The sequence below is a fragment of the Puntigrus tetrazona genome, chromosome 21 (genome assembly GCF_018831695.1).
Source record: "Puntigrus tetrazona isolate hp1 chromosome 21, ASM1883169v1, whole genome shotgun sequence".
NCBI lineage: Eukaryota > Metazoa > Chordata > Actinopteri > Cypriniformes > Cyprinidae > Puntigrus > Puntigrus tetrazona.
Window position 1 is genome coordinate 9,400,019 of NC_056719.1, and position 24,202 is coordinate 9,424,220.

Genomic DNA, 24,202 nt, shown 5'->3' on the forward strand with positions numbered 1-24,202 from the left:
GACTCTCGAATCAGCTCTTTAAATTGCCCAAAAATGCTTGTCTACATGGCCTGTGTGCGTATATACGGTGAATTATAGCGCCTTTCTCCGTCTCTGATGAGTTACCGCTGCCGAGATCAATAGGAATCACACACAATGTATCAAAGTAAAAGAAACGCTTTGCACAGACCGCAACGACAACGACTTCACGAGAGACGCGCAGAAAATGATGCGTGAAAAGAATAACAATTGCATGATTTCAGCGCATTTAACACCTGGTTAAACTTGATTGAGGGTGGTTAGTGACTAAAGACTCTTTTTCCACCAATGGGACCGAGCGGTTTCTAGTTGTGAAATCGCAACATTTGGTGCCGATTCGGGCCAGTTGTCTTTGTGGGGCTATGAAATCAAGACTAGATTCGGTGGCAGCGTGATACTGTAGTAAACACTGAAGCGAACGTTATCACATCATCCTTGTCTTGCAAAACACTGACATAGCATCATACGAGTACTGATACAATGTTTGTATATTAATAATACGGTATTATTAGATTACTATATGTGTTATATAAGAGGATCACGGTATTCTGCAACAGAGCGTTTGGTTGGAGACACTTTGGACCAGAACATTTATGGGACAAGAGTATTAAAATGCATAACGCAATGCGTTTTACTAATGTTTGTGAAATTACTGGTATTTGCGTCTTTATTTAAGGGCTTAAAAAAAGCGTGTCTTAAAGCAGGCGGTAATTTTTGCTACTCTCGGTTGAACGCACTGGTCATTATGGAAATGATCTAGATACGTCTTTAATACGTGTTCTTTAATGTGCGATTGTCAGTAAATGACTGCAGAATTTTCCCCTCCATCTGCGCCTTTATAGAATATGTTCAGTAATAATATGTTTATTAAATCTGGCCCTTTGGCTGCTATAATACGGAATATACGCAGACGTATCTTTTCTAGATTATAAACGTACAAATTTTGACACAATGTAAAAGAATTGCTGTAGTGCTTGTTTAGATCATTTTTTCCCAATTGTTTTGCTTCCTGTTGTCATCTGTTGCCGTTGTACCAGCGGTTTGTGGTTGTGGATTCTGTCCCGCCCCTCCTCCGCTCTGATTGGAGGCTGACTAAAAGGTGACAGTGACGATCGCAATTAAAAGATTAAAAATGTTGTATTATGCTTGCCAGGCCAGTGGATGCCACTTTGTAAAGAAACTTTGTTAGGCACCTGCACACATACCTATAGACTGAACACGTAATATAGGATGCATATGATATATGTAATATATAATACGTGTGATCATTTCGACATTTTCACAAATGCGTGTTTTGTGGTTTACATGCTGACTATCATTGTCAAAAAGTTGCACTTTAAAACCTGTTCTCAAACGTTTGCACGTACAAGCCTCTAAAATGCTGTTTTCGTGTAAATGAACGACCAGAATGAATAAAAGGTTTTCGTTTTTTTCTTGAAAAGGGTGTGTAAACATCCCACGTTTGAGCATGAATGCAAACATTCTACAGGGATGTACTGAACACGCAGATTCGATCAATGCCAGTGAACTAAAAGCAGGAGAATGAGTTGCGATGAGCTGCTGGAAACCCGCCTTAAATTTGTCCTAATTCTGTCAGCATGTACTCTCCCATGTCACCGGCTGAGTGACATCCTCCGAAGCGGCATCTAGAACAGGGTGACGTCTCAGTCTGTGGTTGTCTAAAGGATGTGGAAGCGCGCGAGACGGAGGCCGTTGATTATGATTCCTTCTCGGCTTCCTTCGTGTTGACATTTCACCGCAGAGCACCGTCCTTCTCCCCTCCAATTACTCCATCCTTTCCTGCTTCTGGACAGGGGGTGACCTTTCAATCTCCTCTAAATATCTTATTATATGGCGTCTCTGCTTTTTTTAGGCCTGGCAGGACCTGCTATACAATTACAAGACATTCACGCTTTGTTTGCTCTCTAATGAAGCGATCAGGAGTCGGACCGGCAGCCAGCACCTTAGGGCCTGCCACCATGTCATATTGAGGGAGTGGCTGCCAGGACTGCAGGCGAATGGCTGTTAAAGTCTGGACACTAGTGGAAAAATGGGCCGGACAGAGAGGCAGAGAGGAGGAGATAATGCTTATTATTATATATATATATATATATATATATATATATATATATATATATATATATATATATATATATATATATATATATATAATTATAAAGTAATGTACTATATTATATACCATTTATATATATATATATATATATATATATATATATATATATATATGTACACACACACACACTACAAATACATAATAAATGTACCAAGTACACAGTCATATATTATGTAAACAAAAACTTTCATTTTGGATGTAATTAACTGCGATTAATCATTTGACAGCACTAATATATTTTTAGATTGAAATTGACCCTTATGATTAGTTCTGCATAATAATAAAAATATTATTTATTTTTTAAAAATATATCATTGTAAATACAAACATAACACGCATGCAAACATAACAAGTATTATACATGACGATATAACACTATCGCAAAATAATGTCTATATTGAAAATCCACTTTGTTGTCGTTAATGAATACATGTTAATCAATCCACCCCCAAAGGAATTAATGACCAATTTCATGCCTTGGCCATTTTGACTGTTTCTCGTAGCAATTCATCATTTTCACAAATGAAACTAAGATTATTAAGTAAGCCAGATCACTCAGAAGTGTTATTTACTTTTTTATTTGGATGTGTGTGTGTGTGTTGTCATTCACTTGCCAGCTACTTGGAAAACAATCCGATTTCCTTCCACTCACTCAATGCCGAGCGAGATGGCTTTGTTTCTAGATGTCACTGCAGAACTCAAGACACCTTAGATCAACTCTCTGGTTAAAGACATCATCCTTCCACATCAGCTCAACACACTGTATATCCAGAGGTGCAAGCAGTTCGAAATACTTACACGACAAAAATACTTACACAGCATGAGCTCGTAAAGCACAGGTCAGACAGACGTTCAGCATTCAACCAAACCATATTCAATATTAAACAAAAAAAGGCTCATGTCAATCAACTGCTTCAAATGCTGCTGACATGCTTATTGGATTTTACTTCCCAGGTCAGTTCTTGCTTTTGGTGACCTATTTATGTCAGTTCCATATCCTGTTCACTACTGGAGCATGTCCGATTGGTAAAAACAAGCAACTTTCCAGCAGGAATCTGAGGGATGTATTGTATGGATCAATTGACCCTGGTATCCTATTGGCTTTCAGAAAATGTCAGCATGAAGGATTCATTTGTAAGGTGACACCAAGCACTGTTAATTTCTCTCCTTCAATGTAACACAATACAGAACACCTAAAATACCAATAAATCAAAAAAAAAGAGTGTCAGTGTAATCAATCACAAGTAAACTAATATAGATTATTGACTACATGACAAAATCGCTGTATGATCTAATCTATTTCAAAAAGCAAAAATACTAACTGCCGACACAGAATATTTTATTCAAATGTCTAAATATGTCTTTTTTGTTAGTTTTACAAATCTATGAATAGTATTTACTGAAAATAAATTATATATATATATATATATATATATATATATATATATATATATATATATATATATATATAACTTTTTTTTTTTGCACACACACTAAAAAAGTTTTTCCAGTAAGTAAAAGTTTTTCCTTGATTTCTAAGATATTTTATGAGGCATAAAATATATAACTATTATTCACTAAATATTTAAAATGTCTAAGATATTTTAAAAGCTGCTGACAGATTAAAATCAACTGAATAGTGTGACTTTTTATATTACTCATTTTACTGTATAAAAATTTGTATATTCTATAAAAAAACATAAAAAAAAATTCTATCATCTTTAATAAATACAAATATACTGGACCCATTTAAATGTACTACACACTGTTCTAAAGTGTCAAGTCAGTAAGATATTCTTTGTTGTTCAAGAAATAAATGATTTAATTTATCAATGATAGATTCATCTGATTAAAAGTGACAAACATATATACTGTATATTTGCTGTTTTAATCATATTAAATGCTGTTATTTTATCAACTTTCCATTCATCGTTGAATACCAAAAATATGAAACAGCAGATCTGTTTTATATTGCGTGTGTATACACACACACACACACACACACACACACACACACACACACAAGCACTTTTCAACAAGTCACTTGTTTTCTTTATGTCTAAAAACCTTTCAAGTAGAAAAAAAAAACACCTAATGCACCCTTTAACAAAGAAAGAGCTTTGTTTAAAGTTTTGCCCAACAAAAAACAATTACTCCTGTAAGGAAATGTAGCCCGTTTTATGTGCAGGGCACGACAGAAAAGTCTATGTAAAATGTAGGGTTGGCTGAGCAGATGCTTGCAGAGAAAGGTGAGAGTACAGTCCAAGGCTGCAAGGCAAAACAGCAGACATGAAAGTGCAGCATCTATTTAATTTAATGGTCATTGCTGGAGGGTCTGATGTGAGGTACAGAGGGATGAAGTGAATCCTGAATGAACAAAGGAAGTAGGAAAGAGCAATCCCTTAAGACTTGCAGGGACTGGCCTGCTGTGTCCTTGGACAGAGCTCAGGACAGGTAACACATTACAAGCCATTTAATTAGACCTCCGCTGATGGATGTGACTGTTTGCAAGAAATCAAAGTATGAAACATAGATCCAGCTACTTTAATATGCTGTTCGACAACACAAGACACATGCGATACAATACCGGTGGAATATTCCGGTGGGATTTGACGAGTATGTGAAAGAAGTCTGGGAGGGATCAGGTGACTGCCTGTGGCTCTCACATTCCCTGTTACTAAAAGCAAGCGCGCGAATAAAGGCGCTCGGAAGTCGTTGAAAATGTGTGAGATGTCACACAAGCAGCAGGCGTAATTTGTGCTAATGATATTCCTAAATAATCTACGCTAATTACCGAGGTCAACCAAAATTATTCTCTCCATATGCCTGCTGTCTGGAAAATCTCCCTCTAAAAACTAATAAAAAACACTGGGCAAGTGTGTGTATGAGTTTGTGTTGTAGAGGACATGGTAAAAAAGATGACTGACTGCCTTTGTCACACTATTTGAGGAAGGGAATGAGTCATGCGTTAGTGAAGCCGCTTCAGCTCTGTGGCTGCCCAACGGATTTTGTGTTGATCGCGTGAAAATGACTTTTGAAGGATTGTTTTTCTCTTCACACCTGCAACCTGTTCTGTAGTCTTTCAAGCGGATGAGGATGAACAGGTGTGCTGCTGCTGCTTTTGTCTGTTGATGCACCAAATAACCCTACCTGGTCTCATGGCATAAATGTACCTTGGTGCACTTTTTGGCGAGACACGAAATGAGTACCAACAAGTAAATATCACTGCAGTTTCCAAAAGAGGTGAACACCAGAAGCAGTAAAACTCTGACGTCTTTTATTCCTTTTCACGCAATTGCTTGAAGAATATCATGTTATGACTTTAACACAATATTAATATGCTGGGGTATTTGATCTATGGGTTTTCATAGATGGTAGGTACAGGAGTAAAAAGATGTACTTGAGAAGCGAGGAGGTCTGGTTTCGAATCTCGTGTAACTATGGTTTGTCGGTAGTTGAAATCACACAACAAATGCATCTTTATATCAGTTTTGCATTCGTTAACAATATCGAGTACGTTTAGAGTTGTATTTGGTGTAGGGTATAATTCCAGCAAAACATACCTATATCAATGTAATAAAAATATGCCAGGGTTCACGTGTTTAACCTGTGTTTGAAACTGGGGCAAACGTGCAGTAAAGAGAGTAAAAATGGTGTTGCACAAAAAGTGCACAGAGGTACATATTTTTTATCAGACCAGGATGAAAAAACGCCAACACTTCCATGAAAACTCTACTATGGAAATCCAATCTGATAACGAGAAACGAAGACTGGTGTGGAAATGCCTCGTGTTTTCTCAGTTTAAACCACTTTTGAAAAAAGAATAATTGTGTTTATTGATTTACGCCTATGTGGGTGTATCGAGTATTAGCAGACAGACTGAATCATATTGGAATCACCTAATCCCAGACTAAAGTGCTTGAAATCCCTTCACCGCTAAATGCTGGCCTCCCCTTTCTTTTCTGCCAGATGTTTGTAGGTTTTTTAAAAATAATGAGATTAAGCATGTTTATTAATCTCTTTCTGCTAGTGCGTGAATGTAGAACAGCCTTCTCTGTGTTTCAGCTAATTCTCGAGCCTGAGAATGTGCCCGAGAACGTCGCTCTTCAAAATCTGCATTTTGTCTATTCGAGATCATTTCAGCTCATTGTCGCTTCAACAATGGAGATGGAGAGTCTTTCTGGTGTTGCAGGTACAGTACGCAGCGCTGCGAAATGATTGTCTGAAGTGTTAATTGAGTTAGCGGTGCAGAAGTTGTTTTGTACTCACAGATCTGCTGCATCGACAAACTCCACGGCTTCGTAGTTCATGCGTAATACATTTTGCAAATGTTTACATCTGCTGCTTGTATACTGGTCACTTTTAATTCCTGTACTGATAAATAAGCAAAGCAACTATTGATGCCTTGTTCTGTTCTTCACAGAATAGCTTCTGGCTGACAAAATATGCAATTAAGAGAAGCTAAATGTGTAGATGATTAGAATTATTTCCAATCAGGGGCCAAAATGAATGTTCTAGAGTGGCCAGTTATGGGTAAACTGAGAAAATGTATCTGTGATACACTTTCAGGTTCACCCCAAAATGAAAATTCTGTCATTCGGTGGTGCAGTGTTATGACGCTACAAGAATACTTTGTGTGTGATAAAATTATTTATTTAACAGTTTCTTCTCTTCCATATCAATCTTCAAAGCACGTTCACGAGAGCACCACGGTGGATTTGTGTTTTTGAAGATTAACGTTTTATAGGACTGGAGTAATTAATGACAGAACTTTCATTTTTAGGCGAACCCTTTAATGGTGTTCTGCATTTGTGTTACCATTTTAATTGATAATAATATAATATAATATAATATAAACCATGTTGCCGTTTCTAATAAAGTTACAATTTTATTTACCTGCCTGTGGCATTTGGCGAATGCTAATTTTGGCTACTGTTTCCAATATATAAACAACCCACCCAAGGGAAATATGAGAGTGAGTTAATATCCCTAATTTACGGTTGAATCAATGTATGCAGCACAAATAACATACTTCCTTACATTCCAGAACTGATAAATGCAAATGCATAATCTAATAATCTAAGGCATGCATGATCTATGTGTGCAATTTCATTGTTCCATGCATCATTTCTAAAACTCCATAATAAAAACTTTGCTAATTAATTGAACTATACCGAACAGCTTATTTAAAGCTATCTAGGTTTTTAATGAAGATGTTGTTTCAAACACTCCAACATGGTTCTCTGCTCTTTTTTAATGTTTAGAGCAGCTAACCCTATTTATCTTCATTTAGCTCATTAGGCCAGTCTCCAGAGCGTTATTGTCAAAAATATGGGGACGTTAAAGCAAACACAATCTGCCTTGTGCACAAGGCCAGTTTCTGTTTGCAAGCAAAGCACAGTCTGATTTTTTTTTTTTTTTTTTTTTATTGTACAGCAGCGCAGACATTAAAAACCCACGGTTCCACCTCCGAGCTTTGATGTAATTAAACATTTTAGATGCAAACCAAATTGCATATCTTCCTGCCTTCAGTTCAGGGGTCACTTGAACCATTACTAGCTCTTTATGAACATTATCTTGTGGCCCTCACTAATTAGAGTGCTCTGCCTTATCTGCACATTAAAAAGACTGCATTGCGGCGCACCACTCGTTTAGTACTTCAAACGCTCAGCTCAGAGATTATCAAAGAAGAAGCCTTGAACGGCTTATTAATGTGGCCAAACAAGCCTCCTTAATAAAGCTGTTTAATCCCTACTAAAGAGCAAAACGGTACTCACGGTCACTGCAGAGGGGACCTCCGTATGTCGTCATGGTGCAGTCGCAGGTAAACCCCTCCCACTGCTGTAAACACACTCCCTGATTGGAGCATGAGTCCTCTGTGCAGGTTGTGCCGGGGCCGGCTGAAACAAGTTTACACAAACTTTTTATTGATCAATTTTAATGCGATCAACTGAAACAATAATAAATGTTTTGTTGTTGTAGTTTTAGTCCTAGTCTTTTAAATTAGTCTCAGTCTTATGTCAAATGTACTTTTCGGTCATCATATTTAGTCAACCTTGTTTTTGTTCCGTTTTAGTTCGACTAAAAATCGGAGCATTTTAGTATCAATAATATTTTGTCTACTTTCCCCATACTTGCTGTAACGTGATTAGCTGTAAAAGGAACGTTTTAGAGATGCTCTCGGAAGTAAAGACGAGCAGAGGCTCTCCAATCTGTGTAAGAGTGTGATAAATGATACTTTAAAAACAATGCTCCTCAACATCAAAATTGCAAAGGTTTTGCAATATTATCATCTACAGTGCATACCATCATCAAAAGGTTCAGAAAAAGTGGAGAAAACTCCAGAAAAAGGCAGAAGACCTATGTGTCAAACTTTGAGCTCATTTAATGGATAAATGTGTATAATTTATTTAAACATTTGTTATGTTCCACTGTGAATAAAATATTGGCTAATGTGATTTGACAGTCTTCGGCTTTCAAATGTAAAACAACTTTCTATTCGGGTTGTATTCATAATTATTGTTTATTGACTTTGTCGCATTCATCATCTTCTCATTTATTCGTGAGAGAACAGCTCATCAACAAACATTTGTTGTCATTGTTTCCATTAACGAAATTAACACTATATGATTGCAACCCATTCAAAGAACAATGTCTAAGATTATTTGACATAGTTCTTATAGCAAGCTTAATTCCCTCTGATCAAAATAAATGAACAGTTTCATTAAATGTTTGTTTTTATTAAGAGTTTTAATGAAAAACGTATAGAATATTTTTGATTAGAAGCTGAAAGTCATTTAAATATAAAACAAATAAAAATCTTTGCAATTTTTTGTTAACACTTTACAATAAGTTTCAATAGTTAACATCAGTTAACAACATTAGTTAATATGAATAAAGAATGAATAATACGTCTACAGCATTTATTCACCTTAGATAATACTTATTTTTCACGAATGCATTATTAAAATCACAAGTTGTGGTTGTTAACATTGCACCGTGAGCTGAACATTAACTAAGAATGGATGATTGTTTTTTTTTGTTTTTTTTTATTAACTAAAGTTAACAAAGATTAATAAATACCATAATAAATGTATTGTTCATTGTTTGTTTATGTTAGTTAATATATTAACTGATGTTAACAAATGACACTTATTGTAAAGTGTTATTTTTTTTAAATAATAATAATAATATAATAATAATAATGATAATAATAACAATAATAATAAAACAACAACAAAAACTACAGTGATACTAATAATAATAATAATAATAATAATAATAATACAATGTAAAAAAACAACAGTAAGTGTATTACAAAATAAAATTAGACTGACAGGGACAAAACTGACACAGAATAAGATGCCAAGTGTGTCCTGTAAAGTCGTTAATTGGATGTGGTAGTGGTGTATTTTAAGTTTAGGGTCACATGTTACGATTGCCTCTGAACGGCTCGGAGCTGAAGTACACTAACCTTCACAGCCTCGCTCCACTTGACCCACACGGTGCAGAGCATCTGTGATCAAGTCAGGAAGCCTGCCATTCAGGTCAACTGAGGCCAGGCAGCCCTGATAGCCATCCCGCGATGCTATGAGCTTGGGCAGACTGTTATACATGCTCTTCCCAACACCTCCAATGTACAGCTCGCCTGTAAGACACAATATAGAAAATATGCGCGGTTATCAACACGAATTTCTTCTTTAAAGTCAGCTGATTCTCCATCTAGGGTTGTATATCTGTCTTTACAATAAGGCAGAAGTCAATGATGATAGTGCTGCATTTAAATGATGTTCTTCATGTTAATTGGAGTTTCATAAGGTGCGATCCTTTGGTGCTCTATGATGAGCTGAATATGTGTGGTTCTCTTTGCAACCAATTCCCTGCTGATCAAGGCTAATTCCAATGAACCTTTGATGTGCAGAACAAAAAGAAAAACAGGCTTGTCATAAAACGGCATATAATTATGTAACATCAAAGTTGCCCTTGAGCAACTTTGAGGAAGAGAACATGAGCATAAGCATATGTGAAGATAAAGGAGATGGGAACCCCGGTACACTATATAGACATGTTTCTCAATATAGGCTCCATTACGATGCTCGTCGGTGGTGTTTGAGTGAGGGATTGTGCTCAGACAGAGATTTAGGAATGAAAAAGAGAGGTGGAGAATTAAAATGACTTGGCTCTTGAACACAGTACAACATGTCCCTGCGTCTGGCTCTTAAAAGCAGACTGATGCAACACCATTCAGAGGAGGCCATTTAAAATATATTTTACAAAAAGGAAAGCCTATCTAAATTCCTGGTTCGAATAATGAAAATACAGCGCGGTTTGAAATGTCCCAGTGGAGTATGGAATAAAGAACACAGAATGAAAAACATGTCCATGTAAAACTTGTGTGTGTGACATGAAGTAATCAGGTTGATGACTAAAATGCTACTAAAATGAAGTAAAATAGTGTCCTTGTACAAAATATTATACTCCATTTCTGTGTGGTTATATAATCAGCCACACAAATATAAGTGTGCTGATGTTATACTTAGTCATTGTGTTAAGGTTCACACTGATCTTTCATTCTACCCTTATTAATTCATTTTTTTATTTCGCGAACACACGTTGCCGAAAGTATCAAAGATATTTGGGGACCTTCAGATAAACATTCAGCGGGCAGACCATGTTTAGAGGGCATTGTTTGCCAGAGAAATGCAATTTCCAACCGAGCTCTGCCGGCAAGACAGGCAATTACGCGTTAAAACTGACAAGCAAGAACACATATGGCAATTTTCGTCCTACGGTCGAAGAGTGCGCTCTCTCACTGATTGTTTGCTGAAATATGCTCTTTTTCCACTCCAACTGAATAAGCCCAATTAGACCACCATTAAAAGCCCAGTTCATCTAAACCTCTGCACTCTTTAATTTTACCTCACTACGGATAAGTTGCATTCTTTCATTCTAACTTTTCTCTTCCATTAAGAGCCCCTCAACTAGACTCACTTCAACTAACTACCTGTAATCGTCGTCGGCGCCTCTTCAATAGAATCCTGACTATAGCTCCGCCCCTTAGGAAACGGATTACATAATCATAGCCATTATTCAATTCAATGCAACTGCTGTTAGTGGCTGAATCTTAATCGAGCTTCTAACAGCGCTGAAAGTCACAGTGCATTCAGCACCACAAAAACATGTTTCTCGATTCATTTTTCATTCAATGTCTATTAATATTATTCTTCCAGTGAGTCTAAGCTCTAATCAAGACTTCAAGAGGTCTAATCTACAGTTGATGCACTGCGTGTGGCTCATTTCATGTAAAGCGTACAAAATAAGGTCGGAAACTAAGAAAAATTAAGACTTTTTTTTTTTTTTTTTAAACAAATGCTCTGTGAATGGAAGTGCTTAACCTTCAGAAAATGTTCATAGTCAACCTCTAGAGGTCAAACTAAATAATTTATGAGGTATTTCAATCTATTCATTCATATTTTATTCATTTTATATCAGGTTTGCGATTTTTGCAGCCTTGCTACCAAAATTAGGATTTATATGAATGAGAATACTAACAGATAGAAACCTGCAAGGACTACAGGCCACCTTGAATAAATAATAATAATAATAATAATAATAATAATGAAAAGTTTGCTTTTCATTCGTTACTAAAGAGTATACTTGAACAATTTCCATAGCATAGATGAACAGTTTGCAGCATAAAATTATAGGCTATATAAAGTAACAGAAGTATTCAGATGCACAAATGTAATAATTTAGTGTAAAACTGCACAAAAGAAATGTTAAATACAGATTAATCTTTGTTAAAGCTTAGCAGACCAGACAGAAATAGGTATTTCTAGGCTGCTGTCTCTTTAAGACTAAATGCACGGACCTAATACCTTATACTGCTCAACACACAAACGATAGTAATGTTTTTATCAATAATATTCTTGGAGGACATAAAATGTTCAACAGGGGCAAAAAAACACGGGATCTGAACTCACATGAGCACCAAGGCTCAATATCTCTTTGGACATGGGCTAACCACCAAAAAAAATAACCTAAATAAATTAAATAAAAATAACAGCAGCAAAAAATAAAGTTGTCTTACATTTACAGCTGTTGTGTCTATGCCAGCTCATCCTCTCAGTAAATCCCAGCTCACACTACAGAATCCAGCGCTGCGCTCAAAGAAGAAAAGCTCAGTCTGCTTCACACAGAATAGCCCATGCATGGTTATTAGCTCTGTATGTCTCACTGTTATGCAAAGACTATTAAGCAGACTTCAATCACAATATTCAATTATACACCCAATAGTTTTTTTCATTAGTCATTCAATGGATGGCTGGGCAGCGGGAGAGCGGAGCTTCTTTTGTGGGCGAGAGGGAGGAAAATCAATTGCTTTCATATGAAGGAACTGCAGGGAGATTGTAAAAATGACATCTCCAGTCATGCGTCTCTGTTGAGTAATGACGAAGCAATATCCCTGCTGGATAAAAATGGAAGACAGGGGGAAAGCAAAAAAGAAACACCTTTGGCTGTGCTCCATAACCAGCGGACAGCTCCTATAAAAGTCTCCCATCATGCCATCGGCATCACCATGTGTTGGGGATCTAGGGAAAAGTGTCACTATAGTATGACTCGAAGCAGTTGATCATAAGCGGTGTGTTAAAGGAATAGTTTATCCAAAAATGTAAATTAAAAAAACTGTTTTTAAAAAATGGATCCTGGCTCTTCCAAGGTTGGTAATGCTGGTGGATAGTGGCCATTTTTTTTAAGCTCCATAAATCATATATATCCATGGTAAAACTAACCTATACACCATGTGGAAGGTTAGCACATGCCACTGAAGCAGACTGATGGGTTTTGTAAGAAAAAAAATCAAAATTTTCGAGTCGAGTTCTGGCTTCTTGGCTGACCTCTTACTCGGCGTATGACGCATGACGTAAGCCGCATTCATAGCGATAGCTCGGAAGAGAATAGACGAATCAGGATAGAGTAACACTAAATGCTGGTTATTAATTAAATATTGAAAATGAGAAGTTAAAAAATGTCAGAGGAATTCACTATACGAATGAACGTGGCTTACGTCATGCGTCGAGTCAGAGGTCAGCCAAGAAGCCATAACCTCACGAACACGCATACAGCAGTTGGCTTGAAGACAGTGATGAAAATAAACTAAAAATACTTTTGATACAAAACCCATTGATGTCCTTCAGCAGACATGTGTTAACACATGTGAGTAACAGTTAGTTTTACGACAGATATGTCCGATTTATGGAGCTTCGAAATAATGGTCACTATCCACCAGCACTACCAAGCTTGGAAGAGCCAGGATAAATGTTTTAAATACTCCAACTGTATCTGAAAGAAGAAAATATGCACACCTTGGGTTGGCTTGGGGTGTGCAAATTTCACACAGACTATTCCTTTAAGGGACAGATCACTATCACCTGAAGTATTAAGCTTTGTCATGTAAATTCTTCACCATTTTTGCTGCAGGCACACTATATGAGCAATCATACTTCCAATTTCCAACTGGTGGACAAGTTGCTGAAAGACATTTAGGAACCAGAGTATAATTGAGACTTAAGGAGCAACCATTTAAAACACACAAGCTACAAGCTAGAACACTAATAAAATGCTCTGACAACCAATTCAAATGTTAAAATCGACTGTTATATTTATTAAACCCTGACCTCCACAATAGATTTACTAGTAACTAGTACTAGTAATGTCTGCATTTGTGTCAACTCCAGCTATAAATTTAAGGTATGGAAAAAAAAATAGTATGCTAAAATTTGTGCATGATTTAATATTTTGTTCCCTCGATTTATAAATTGTGCACACGATTTACTAAATAGTTGCCTCAATTTTCAAAATCATGCACACAATTAATAAATTAAGGGAACAAATTAAATTAATAAATTGTGTGCACGATTTAGCAATTTCAGGGAATTTATTAGTAAATCGAGAATCAAGGGAGCTAAATAGCAATCGCATTCAGGTTTTAGTAAATCATGCTCAATTTTTTTTCTCTTGCATGTCATGGGCTCCGCATTAAGCAACTGATAAAAAGTTAAATGTAATAAACTACTCAAGAACAGGTTAAATTACTTATTGAAGAATACAATAGTTTAGGGTTAAATGCTAGTAGTTACCTACAATAGTGAATTTCTACCAATTTTGGGTATATTTTTGGGGACCAAATATCTGCACAAAATATTTCCCCAACTTTCGGACTATATGCCCTAATGGATGCAGCAATGTGAACACAAATAAACCGCAGCAGACCTGACTTTATATGAATGCACGTTTTTGCGTTCTATTCAAAACATCATAAATTACAAATGAGTTATTTTGCACATTCAAAATAGATAAATATAATAAAGCACAAATAAATAAATCGTTCAATGCTTGAAAGAGACAGACGGATAGTTAACTGCAAAGTGTACCATATTCATGAAAATGAAACAGATTCATATTTTTATGAATAATATTTCACCACTTATTTCCTAAAGGCATTTCCTTAATTAGGTAGAGGAATTTTTAGATTACTTGTAAGCTAATACATAGAAAAAATAGATGGTTGTGGTTGCCACAGTGTTTTGTGTAATGCTGTTAGCTCATTTGTGGTTGTTTGCTTATCACCTTAATATTCTCTGTGATATCCTGGTATTTAGATACTGTATGGCTTAGGTCTCTTCTTCAAATGAAAGTTAATGCAAGTTCTATCGTCTGCCAGGTGACAACTGTGTATCTAATTGCTTAGAGAAGTAATAGCACAGCTCTCCTTAACAAGCCGCATGATATGAGCCATCATTTGTTCAGCGTTTACTACTAATGTAGGGTTCTCACCATGATATAAAAAAGCGTGTGTGGGTTTAGGAGAACTTTGCCTCGACTGAATTGGCCACCAACAGCTCATTAATAAACTCATTGACATTCACATTTTATAGCAACACCTGGATTTTCCTTACACCAGGGGGAACAGGAAAGCAATTTGGTTTCAAGTCAATAAAACAAATTTTTCAGAAAACACTTACAGGGGCTGTATAGCAGTTCCTTGAGGACGGAAAAAAAACTCAATTATCGGACAGCGTGGAAAGTGGCCTGTCACGAGCGCTCTCCACATATGCTCATTTCAACACACATAACAGGTCAAGCGTCACTTTCCACTGGCTCCCTCGCAGAAAACAACACCACATCTCAGCACCTTCCCGTCTGAGGATGTTCATTTTACACTTCACAGAAGAGCACTGGACCCTGGGGATTGTTACGCCACTCTCCATTCTCTCCGGCATAATTGCTTGAACAATTACAACTGACACGTACTGCGAAGTTGCTCTTTTGATGTTTAAAGGACTTGTTCTGGGGCAGCCAAATAAAAAAAAGACCTTGGAGGCTGACAAAAGGAGTTCGCACTTTATAGCCTTATTTGATTTGGCCTTTATTACTCTTGTACTTAAAGCAACATGTTGACGTACAATTAGATTTTTGTGCTGGAGATTTTGTAAGCTTTCAAACTTTTCTTTTCTCGGTCTTTCTCTGAGCATCATGGTTAACGAACCATGAGCACTTTGTCAAAAAATCTGATTTGGAGTGTATTTATGTAAAGATTATAAACAGCACACACATATATTATGTAAAAAACATTTTTTGGTTTGATACAATTTTATATGTATGTATGTATGTGTGTGTGTGTGTGTGTGTGTGTGTGTGTGTGTGTGTACACACACACACACACACATATATATATACACACATATGTCTATATATATATATACACACATACATACACACACACACAATCCCAGCCATCAGTTCCATTAAGTATACCTGTTTAACTGCTTGTTAACACAAATATCCTGTCAGCCAATCACATGGCATTAATTAAAAGCATTTAGGAAGATAAGGAAAATGTTTGCAGGCACTTTGAATATGGTTGTTGGTGCCAGACAGGGTGGTCTGAGCATTTCCGAAACTGCTGACCAACTGAGATTTCCACGCATCTCTAGTCGATAGGGAACCATCTAAAATAGAGAAGATATTCACTGAGCAGCAGTTCTGTCTCTGAAAATGCTTTGTTGATGACAGAGGTCCGAGGAGAATGGCCAGACTGGTTTGAGCCCATAGAAAAGCAACGAAACACTCGTTACGACCAATTTACGCAGAATAGCAGCTGAAAACATAACAACAGACCACACAAGACCACACCAAGATACCGCTCCTGTCAGCTGTCTGTAAGAACAGAAGTATGAGGATACAGAAATATGGTCTGATGAGTCTTTCTGCTGCGACTTTTAGATGGTAGCGGCAGAGTTTGGCGTATTAATGGTTCAGGCTGGTGATAAAATTGATGTGGAGGATATTTTCTTGGTACACTTGAGGCTTTTTAGTACCAATCATTATTTAAATAGCACAGCCTACCTGAGCATTGTTACTGATCATGTCCATCCTATTATGAGCACTGTGTTCCCATCTTGTCGTGGCTACTTCCAGCCGTCACAAAGCTCAAATCACCTCCCGCTGGTTTCTTAAACACGACAATGAGCTCACTACGTTAAACTGAGAGTGTAAGAGTAATTACTGACTCCAAGCCATGTTATATTTTCTAATATTTTGACTGCTTATTGTTTATTATTAAGGTTAAAAATGTATTAATTTAAAAAAATTAATTACCAATCTAACTGCTTATTAACATGCATATTGGCTGTTTATTAGTACTTACAAAGAACATATTAATGCTTTATTCAGCATGGCCATATTTAGATCCCTTAACCGTAACCCAAGCTTAAACTTAACCACCTTACTAACTATTAATAGACAGAAAATGAGGAGTTTGTTGTGGGAAAATTCTTAAATAAGTAAACATGTGATGTCTAATCTAAAGTCTTATCATTATTCCTTACTTTTTATATTATAGTTTATTTTTTACACTAATTACTATGTTAATTTCTAATTATTATTATTGATAATTAATATTCTTGACTTAATAAATATAACACTTACGCATTACAACATTTTATAACCTCAACAGAGCACATCATTAAATATAAGAAAACATTGTCTAATATTTTAAATGTCATCTAGACAGTCTTGAGAGCGCTGAAAACAATTGCTTTTCTTTCTGCTGACACAACACAGCCATAAAACTGTAAAATGTCCATTTTTTTCACTTTAGGAATTGCTCCAATCTGTCACATTACTAGACAATCAGCATTTTCAGAAAGGCAGCGGACAATGTAAAAACTCTTGACAAGTACTCCTTACATCCACTTCTTTGGTTAGAATATGTGGTCTTGACAAACAAAGTAGTTTCTATTTTCTCTTTGTGAACTTGACTTCTAGTGTCGAGTAAAACACAAAACCAAGGACTGACTGCCAAGATTTCTACTAAGATGCCAGTGAAAACTCAAAATAGAGAAAAGCCTAAAATACCGCTATGGCAATAGATGCTAATGCCTTTTCATTTAAAATCCAACACACAAGAAAAGGACTAAATATACATGAGATTCACGTTTCTACATTTCATATGAAGTAAAAGTTCATTTTTGAGCCTAGAGTCAAGCAACATCTGCTTAAGATAGCAAAAGCAGGTTTGGAAGCATTAAAAATTATGCAAAGTCGGTGGCGTGTTGTTGTTGTTGTTTTTTTTCCTCTTTCCCCGTAGGCGCTGCTCTTTGTTCTTCTAATTACAGCAGAAACAGCGAAAAACGATAGCAACGGTGAGAAGTCCTGGAAGGTAGATTTCGGAAGCAACATGATTTAAACAAGGAGCTGGAAGCTGAGTAAATACCCATCAGGAAAGATTCTCATTAAAGTTGAATGCAAGAGTTTGAAATCAAACCCACGATGAGTGTAAAACAGCAAATATGTATCTAAGCATACCTATGAATGAGATAACGGTTGATAACATTCATAAAAATTCAGCTTAAACAACCATAGCCAGTGTAATGATGAAAGAAACATGAAAAATGATGTTCCACTGAAAATTAGTGGCTCTTAATGGCAGAATCAGAAAATGTTTGTAACATTCAATTCATGTCGTTTCAAGCCTTTATGATTTTTGGAAGAATCTTGGTAACCAAACCCCTTTGATTACCATTGACTTATATTGTGAAAAAAAGAAAGCTGTGTGTTTGTGGTAAACAAATCCATCAAGACATTTTTAATTTTAACAGAGTTCTCTATCCATAAAATTTCCTTCCCCAGTCTCGTCTAGATCAAGAGAGAAGGCTGTATGTACAGTATGTACAGATTATTGTGATGATTCTGATGGCATCCATTCACTACAGAGGATCCACTGGTGAGCAAGTGATGTAATGTGAAATTGCTAAATGTCTCAAAATGAGTTCTAATGAATTAACTCATGTGCATCTAGGAGTGCCTGAAGGCGAGTACATTTTGAAAAAAATTTAATTTTCAGGTAAGCTATTACATTAACTGTATGCAATATCATATAAACCCCCAAAAAGTAGACATTTCAAGTCAAAAAAAGCAAGGCATCTCAAACACGAATAGTCTGAAAAGTATGGATGGAAGCAAGTACCTTTGAGGTCCAGGTTGCGGGCTCCATTGGAGTGTTGCGTGACCGTGCGGGAGTCGATCTTGAGCGTGTGCACGTTGCTGTCATCGCGGGACACCATCACATTGTGCCACTGGTTGTCATTGAGCGGCTTGTCGGAGTTGCCCTTCATGAGCGACGGCCCATTGCCCAAGTCAAAAACATAATGGATGTACCTGCAATACATCAGTTCCTCTGTCAATCAAACAGCCCAGTGGAATCAGGCAGCCCTCTTTAGGATGACAATACTGCCTTTTTGCTTTCAAATCAATATCCGTAATAAGGCTTGAAATACTGGCACAGACAGACTTCCACCCTGTCAGATGTTCAGTTTGCAGTCCCAGTAAACAGCTTACTGTCTTCAGCAAAGTATACCCTTCATCTTCAACCTACTGTGGCTCCATATATTATGTAGGAGTTTCTTTTGATGCTAGTCATGATCTATAGAATATATATATATATATATATATATATATATACAGTCATATGTATACATATGTATCCTTTTCACACTAATTGTGGTTACAGTTTTCAATTAATAAAGGCTTATTTTGCACGTTTCCTTGCACAAAAATATATTATGACCATAACGTTTTCCACCATAGTGCATAATGTGTAATTCACATTCTGATGTTTGCATCGCATAAGCAGTTTTAATAAGCTCTTCTGATTAGTAAAATTGCTCGGTAGCTCACCCGGTACAACTTTGCAGTGCTCGAATAACACAAGTCAGGATATAAAGGCTTGAAGCAAGCTAAAACAGTACGGTTGCTTCAGCAACGTGTCTGTATCTCAGGTTTGCTATCTGTTAGGGTTACAGTAGGGTTTAGTGTAGGTGGTATTGCATTTTCCAATGCAATAGAAGATTAGCCTATTACAAACTGCCACGATACGTACAAAAACCAACAAAATAAAACTCATGTTCATCTGTTCACCAGATTCATGTTCATCTGTTTAAATCTAAGCACCATTGGACATTTCGCTTTGAAAGTGTCGCGAAACGTAAAGCATAGCAATACCATTTTGCAGAAATGTCGCCACAGGCAAGTTTTTCCAATGAGCCCAGGTTGGATAATTTCCAAATCTTTCAAGAAAGACTTACCGTGAGCTCCGGGTTGTTTAGCAGTGAAATATGCCTTATGAGAAATCATCTTTCCTCATAGAATGGGGAATTTCAGCAGTAGAGCTCAAAAGTAACTGCAGCAGTAGTTCAATCCTTCATAAGACACAGAACACACTGTCTTGCACCTTTTTATGCTTTTCAAATACTTTTATATGCTTTCGATTGAATGTTATAATGCTATGATTCATCTCCAAGCTGTTTGTGTGGCTTATAATTCTTTATCGTTAGAACGGCTAAATGTGAAAAATACTGAACTAAGACATTTTCGATGCCAAAAAAAACAGCAGTGTTCGATACCAACAAGGTCATGAAGATATACGGCGCTAATAACAGTACGCTGCTAATATTTATTCAAACTACTGTATAAACATTAGAATTGTCAAACGCTGGAAGCTGCTCTAAGTTCATACATCAAGATACTGCAGAGAAAGAGAGAGAGAAAGAAAGTGTGCTCATTAGCGCTCTCTCATTTCACATGCTTGTGCAGACTCCGGTGAGAGGCAAGGCCACCTGCTGTCTAATTGCTTACTGAATGACTGACTTTCTGGACCACTGCGACTGAGGAAGGTAAACATCTGAGGCACCTTCCCCCGTTTTCACTATCGGTTTCTGCCCAATGGAATAAAACGCATACAGCAAACCAGGTTGTTGTACCTGCATAAGCAGCATGATTGAGCTGAAAAAATCTTTTACTAGGCTGATGGGAAAAAAAAAGAAAAAAAAAAGTGTGCTCCAAGACTGCGGATCTCCCACGTGGCGGCTTTGGCATGTGGGTTGGGAACGGAGCGGGCTGCCAATAAATAGAATACCATTAATCAAATAACACTTAAATTACATGTGATTAAAAGCTGCTCTTTTTTCATCAAGGTCACCAGTGCTTGCTTTTTTTTTTTTTCGAAAATGGCACTTTTCTTGTGAGCTGATTACGGTATCCGAGGCTTAGAATAGCGATCCACGCAATCGTTCCCCTGAAACCGCTCGCGATTGACGAGCAGACACGGTCACGGAGCGTACGTTTGAACGTCAAAGAATAACTCCCTCCAAGCAGATAGCGATCAGCATTTACGCATAACCAAAAGCAACTCATGCAGAATTTGTTTAAATGTAAATACGGCCCCTATCCTGTGATGAATCATCAAGCGGTTCTCCTCCTCCTTGTACCTTTAACTAAATGCCAAGGAGACAAATGTGCGAATCTTATAATGCGACTTGACTCACCCTCCCACGACTATGATTCACATCCAAGTAATGTCTCTTAACTAATCGCAAAACTTAAACGCAATGTTTAGCGTGGCGGCTTAACTTCATCTGGATGTCTCTCATATACAGAAGCGTGTACCCTTGCATGCCATCCCTCGAATATCTGCAGTGTCTTCTGGGAGTTTTCCGCAATGATATCCGCATCTCGCTCTCCTACAGAAACAACTGCGCATTAGTTCTGTCGGAAAAGGCCTTTAAACTCGAACTCTCTCGGGGTTGATGTTTGTACGCTGAAGAATGAGATCACCAGCAATCTGTGTAATGTACTGAAGATGAACTTTGAGCTGTCAGTGGGAATGTCTCAATATCTGGATTTATAATTTCACATGGGTGGGAGAGCATAAGAAACGGCGATTTTCGATCTCAAGGGCTTTTTTTTTCCCACCCACCCTGGATCGAAGCCATAAGCTGATCTAAAAATTACAATGCTAATATGGCAGCGTATTGCAATGTTTAAAGACTGATTTATTAGGTTAACTATTCCTAATGAAATATTTATTATAAAAAAAAGCTATAAATGTATGTATTGTGAGTCATGTTCAGTAGGGTTCATTCAGTGAGGGATCTATCGAGCTGTTCCAGAACCTATTGAATCTTGCTATATACTGCCTACACAAACAGCTAACTTGTAAGAAAGCGAAATGAAACCTTTTAAGTGATTAATCTGGAATGCACTCAAAACTCAACATAATTTCACTTTCAGTTTGAGTAAAGCCACAAAACATTAAGCGGTCAAAGTAAGAAGCGTAATTAAGATGCCTACCTTTAAAAGCACCTTAAAAGGCAAGTCTTTAGGCTTTGGAACACTGCCTGCTTTTTGTTCGTGTATTTTTGTGAAATTCATTAAACAAAACAAATTCGTTCATGAATCGGACTACACTAGGTGAGCTGTATATTTTTAAAATGCAGCCAACAAAGCTCACACAATATGAGAAAGCATTGTCTTAGTATTATTTCGCAATACACAGTCTTTTTCATCACATTCAAATGAGATGGCAAGCGAACGATTTAGAGAATAATATAATTTCCTTTGCCGTAGCGCCGTAGAACAGTTCAAGAAACTTCGCATTCTGCTAAGGCGTCTTTCTCTCTGTCTCTCAGGCCTCGGGCTTTCCATCACGTATAGCTAAGGCTTAACTTTAAATTGCACTCTAATTTCTTCTCTCTCTCTTTTCTCAATCAGGTAGTTCTTAACGTTATTATCATTTCATAATACCCAGCCCATTTCAGAAATTTCTAGTTCCTTATTTGTGCAGTAATGTTGAGAAATCTGCTGCTCTGATCTCTTCTTTATAGTTCCCATCTCAACTTCACACTTTAATTAAATGGCTTTTATTAATAGGATTTTAACGCTTAATGCTGTTTTCTGGTAATGAGATGCACGGCCAATAGTGACGCGTTTCTCTGACTAAGCCAAAAATAATGATGAACAAATTTTGCTCAATTAGCTTTTGCTCTGATTGGTTTGAAACAGGAAAGGGTGGAGTCAGACGCTGAATCATACGTCACAGGTAATGAACGATACATACTTTGGTTTTGGGAGTCACAAACAACAGTTTGACATGCACGCAAGGTCAAAAATTCGATTGGCGCTAATCTGTGGTGATTTCATTTTCACGTAATGCCTAATAAAGCAGCGTTTGTGAGCACAGTGCAGTACTACTGCATTGTACTGCTCCAAAAGTGGCACCTAGTGGCCAACAAGTGTCGGTCAATGTGCTCTCACTTCATTCTGACACCAACATGAAACAGCTTGGGGTTCAACATATCAGTGATTCATAGTCGACTCCTTATTTTGAGAGACAATCACTTTATACACTGTGTAATTTAAAACTTTTTCATTAATTACAGCTGTGTTACTGCATGAATCATTTTTTAAAAATCTGTAATAGGGGCACTTTTTAAGATCCCATGAAATAAGTTGATTACATTTCTTTTCTAAGCACATTTTCGTAGCGGATATTTGGGCAGATCACTAGTTTTTTTATGAAGTGGGAAAAACATTTTTACTTGAGAGCATTTTATTGGACAAAAAAAAAGTATTGCAAGATTAATATACTGTGTATATATATATATACATATATATATATATATATATATATATATATATAATTTTTTTGGTGTAAATGCAACAAAAAATAAATGAAAAAGATGAAACCTAAAAAAAAAAAGTGCTAATATTACTAAAATTTAAATGTAAAATGAAGTTTAAAAAATATTAAAATATGCTAAAATTAAAATGAATGCTATAATACTACTTAAATTATGCAATTGCATTTTTTATGTTTATATCTGCGAAGGTTTTTGTTTTGTTTTTGCACTAAAAGCAACAGCATTTGAATTGTAATTTCATGGGGCTGCAGGGCAAGTCATCCAAACTTTGGTGCTGGAAACTAATCTTTTTTTCCACTTACTCACCCCTTCACAAGTTCAATGACGATAAAGTCGCTGCCGTCTCCAGAGTTAAACAGCACCAGTCCGTCTGGACTTGTGGTCTTGAACTGGAAGAAGAGGTGCATGGAGGCGTAAGCCTGCAGGGTGGACAGCGCCACATAGCTGGCTCGATTCCGAAAGCTGACCGGATCTGCCACGATGCGGCGCATGCCGAAGCGGGCGTTGAGCTCGCAGTAGGAGATGTCACCATTCTTGCACTGGTCTAGGTACGGCATGCCGTTGAAAGAGAGGCCCTGCAGGTGGCCGATGAAGTTGGAAGGCATGACTGAGATAAAGCGCCGCTCGGTCATGATGCCCGTCTCTATGTGGTGGAACTCCAGCTGCGTGTGTGCTCCGCTCATCTGGCCTGTGGCGGAACCAAACACGCTCGATTAGTCAGGTCTGGGAGCTGATGATATGAGGGAATGGCGTGCTGCCTGAGCCCGTCCCAAGGCAAGTACAGCTTTTGATGTTCAATTCGGAGCTGGATGTGCGGTAACGCTGAACTTGCAATGTGCAAGATGAATCTAAACCTGAAAAACTGTACTATATATAATCTTTCAGTTGTTACCACAGTAACTAGGCATGATGGAACGAGTTTTAAGAGTCGAGCAGGACCGTACACACGGAATGTAAAAATGCTGAGAATTATCACTATTGACAGAAAATCACGAGTCATTATAGAAAT

At 37.1% G+C, this 24,202-nt stretch overlaps 1 protein-coding gene across 15 annotated transcripts in view; it reads right to left on the reverse strand.

Moving 5' to 3' along the window:
- Positions 1 to 24,202, reverse strand: part of nrxn2a (neurexin 2a) — a 260,155-nt gene that overhangs the window by 155,806 nt on the left and 80,147 nt on the right. For all 15 annotated transcript variants that reach the window (XM_043221581.1, XM_043221580.1, XM_043221591.1 and 12 more), the window contains 4 exons: positions 23,500 to 23,881; positions 18,684 to 18,874; positions 9,627 to 9,800; positions 7,930 to 8,052 (listed from right to left, as the gene is read on the reverse strand). In XM_043221581.1, the coding sequence (XP_043077516.1) occupies positions 7,930 to 8,052; positions 9,627 to 9,800; positions 18,684 to 18,874; positions 23,500 to 23,881 (870 nt within the window). The remainder of the gene's footprint in view (positions 1 to 7,929; positions 8,053 to 9,626; positions 9,801 to 18,683; positions 18,875 to 23,499; positions 23,882 to 24,202) is intronic.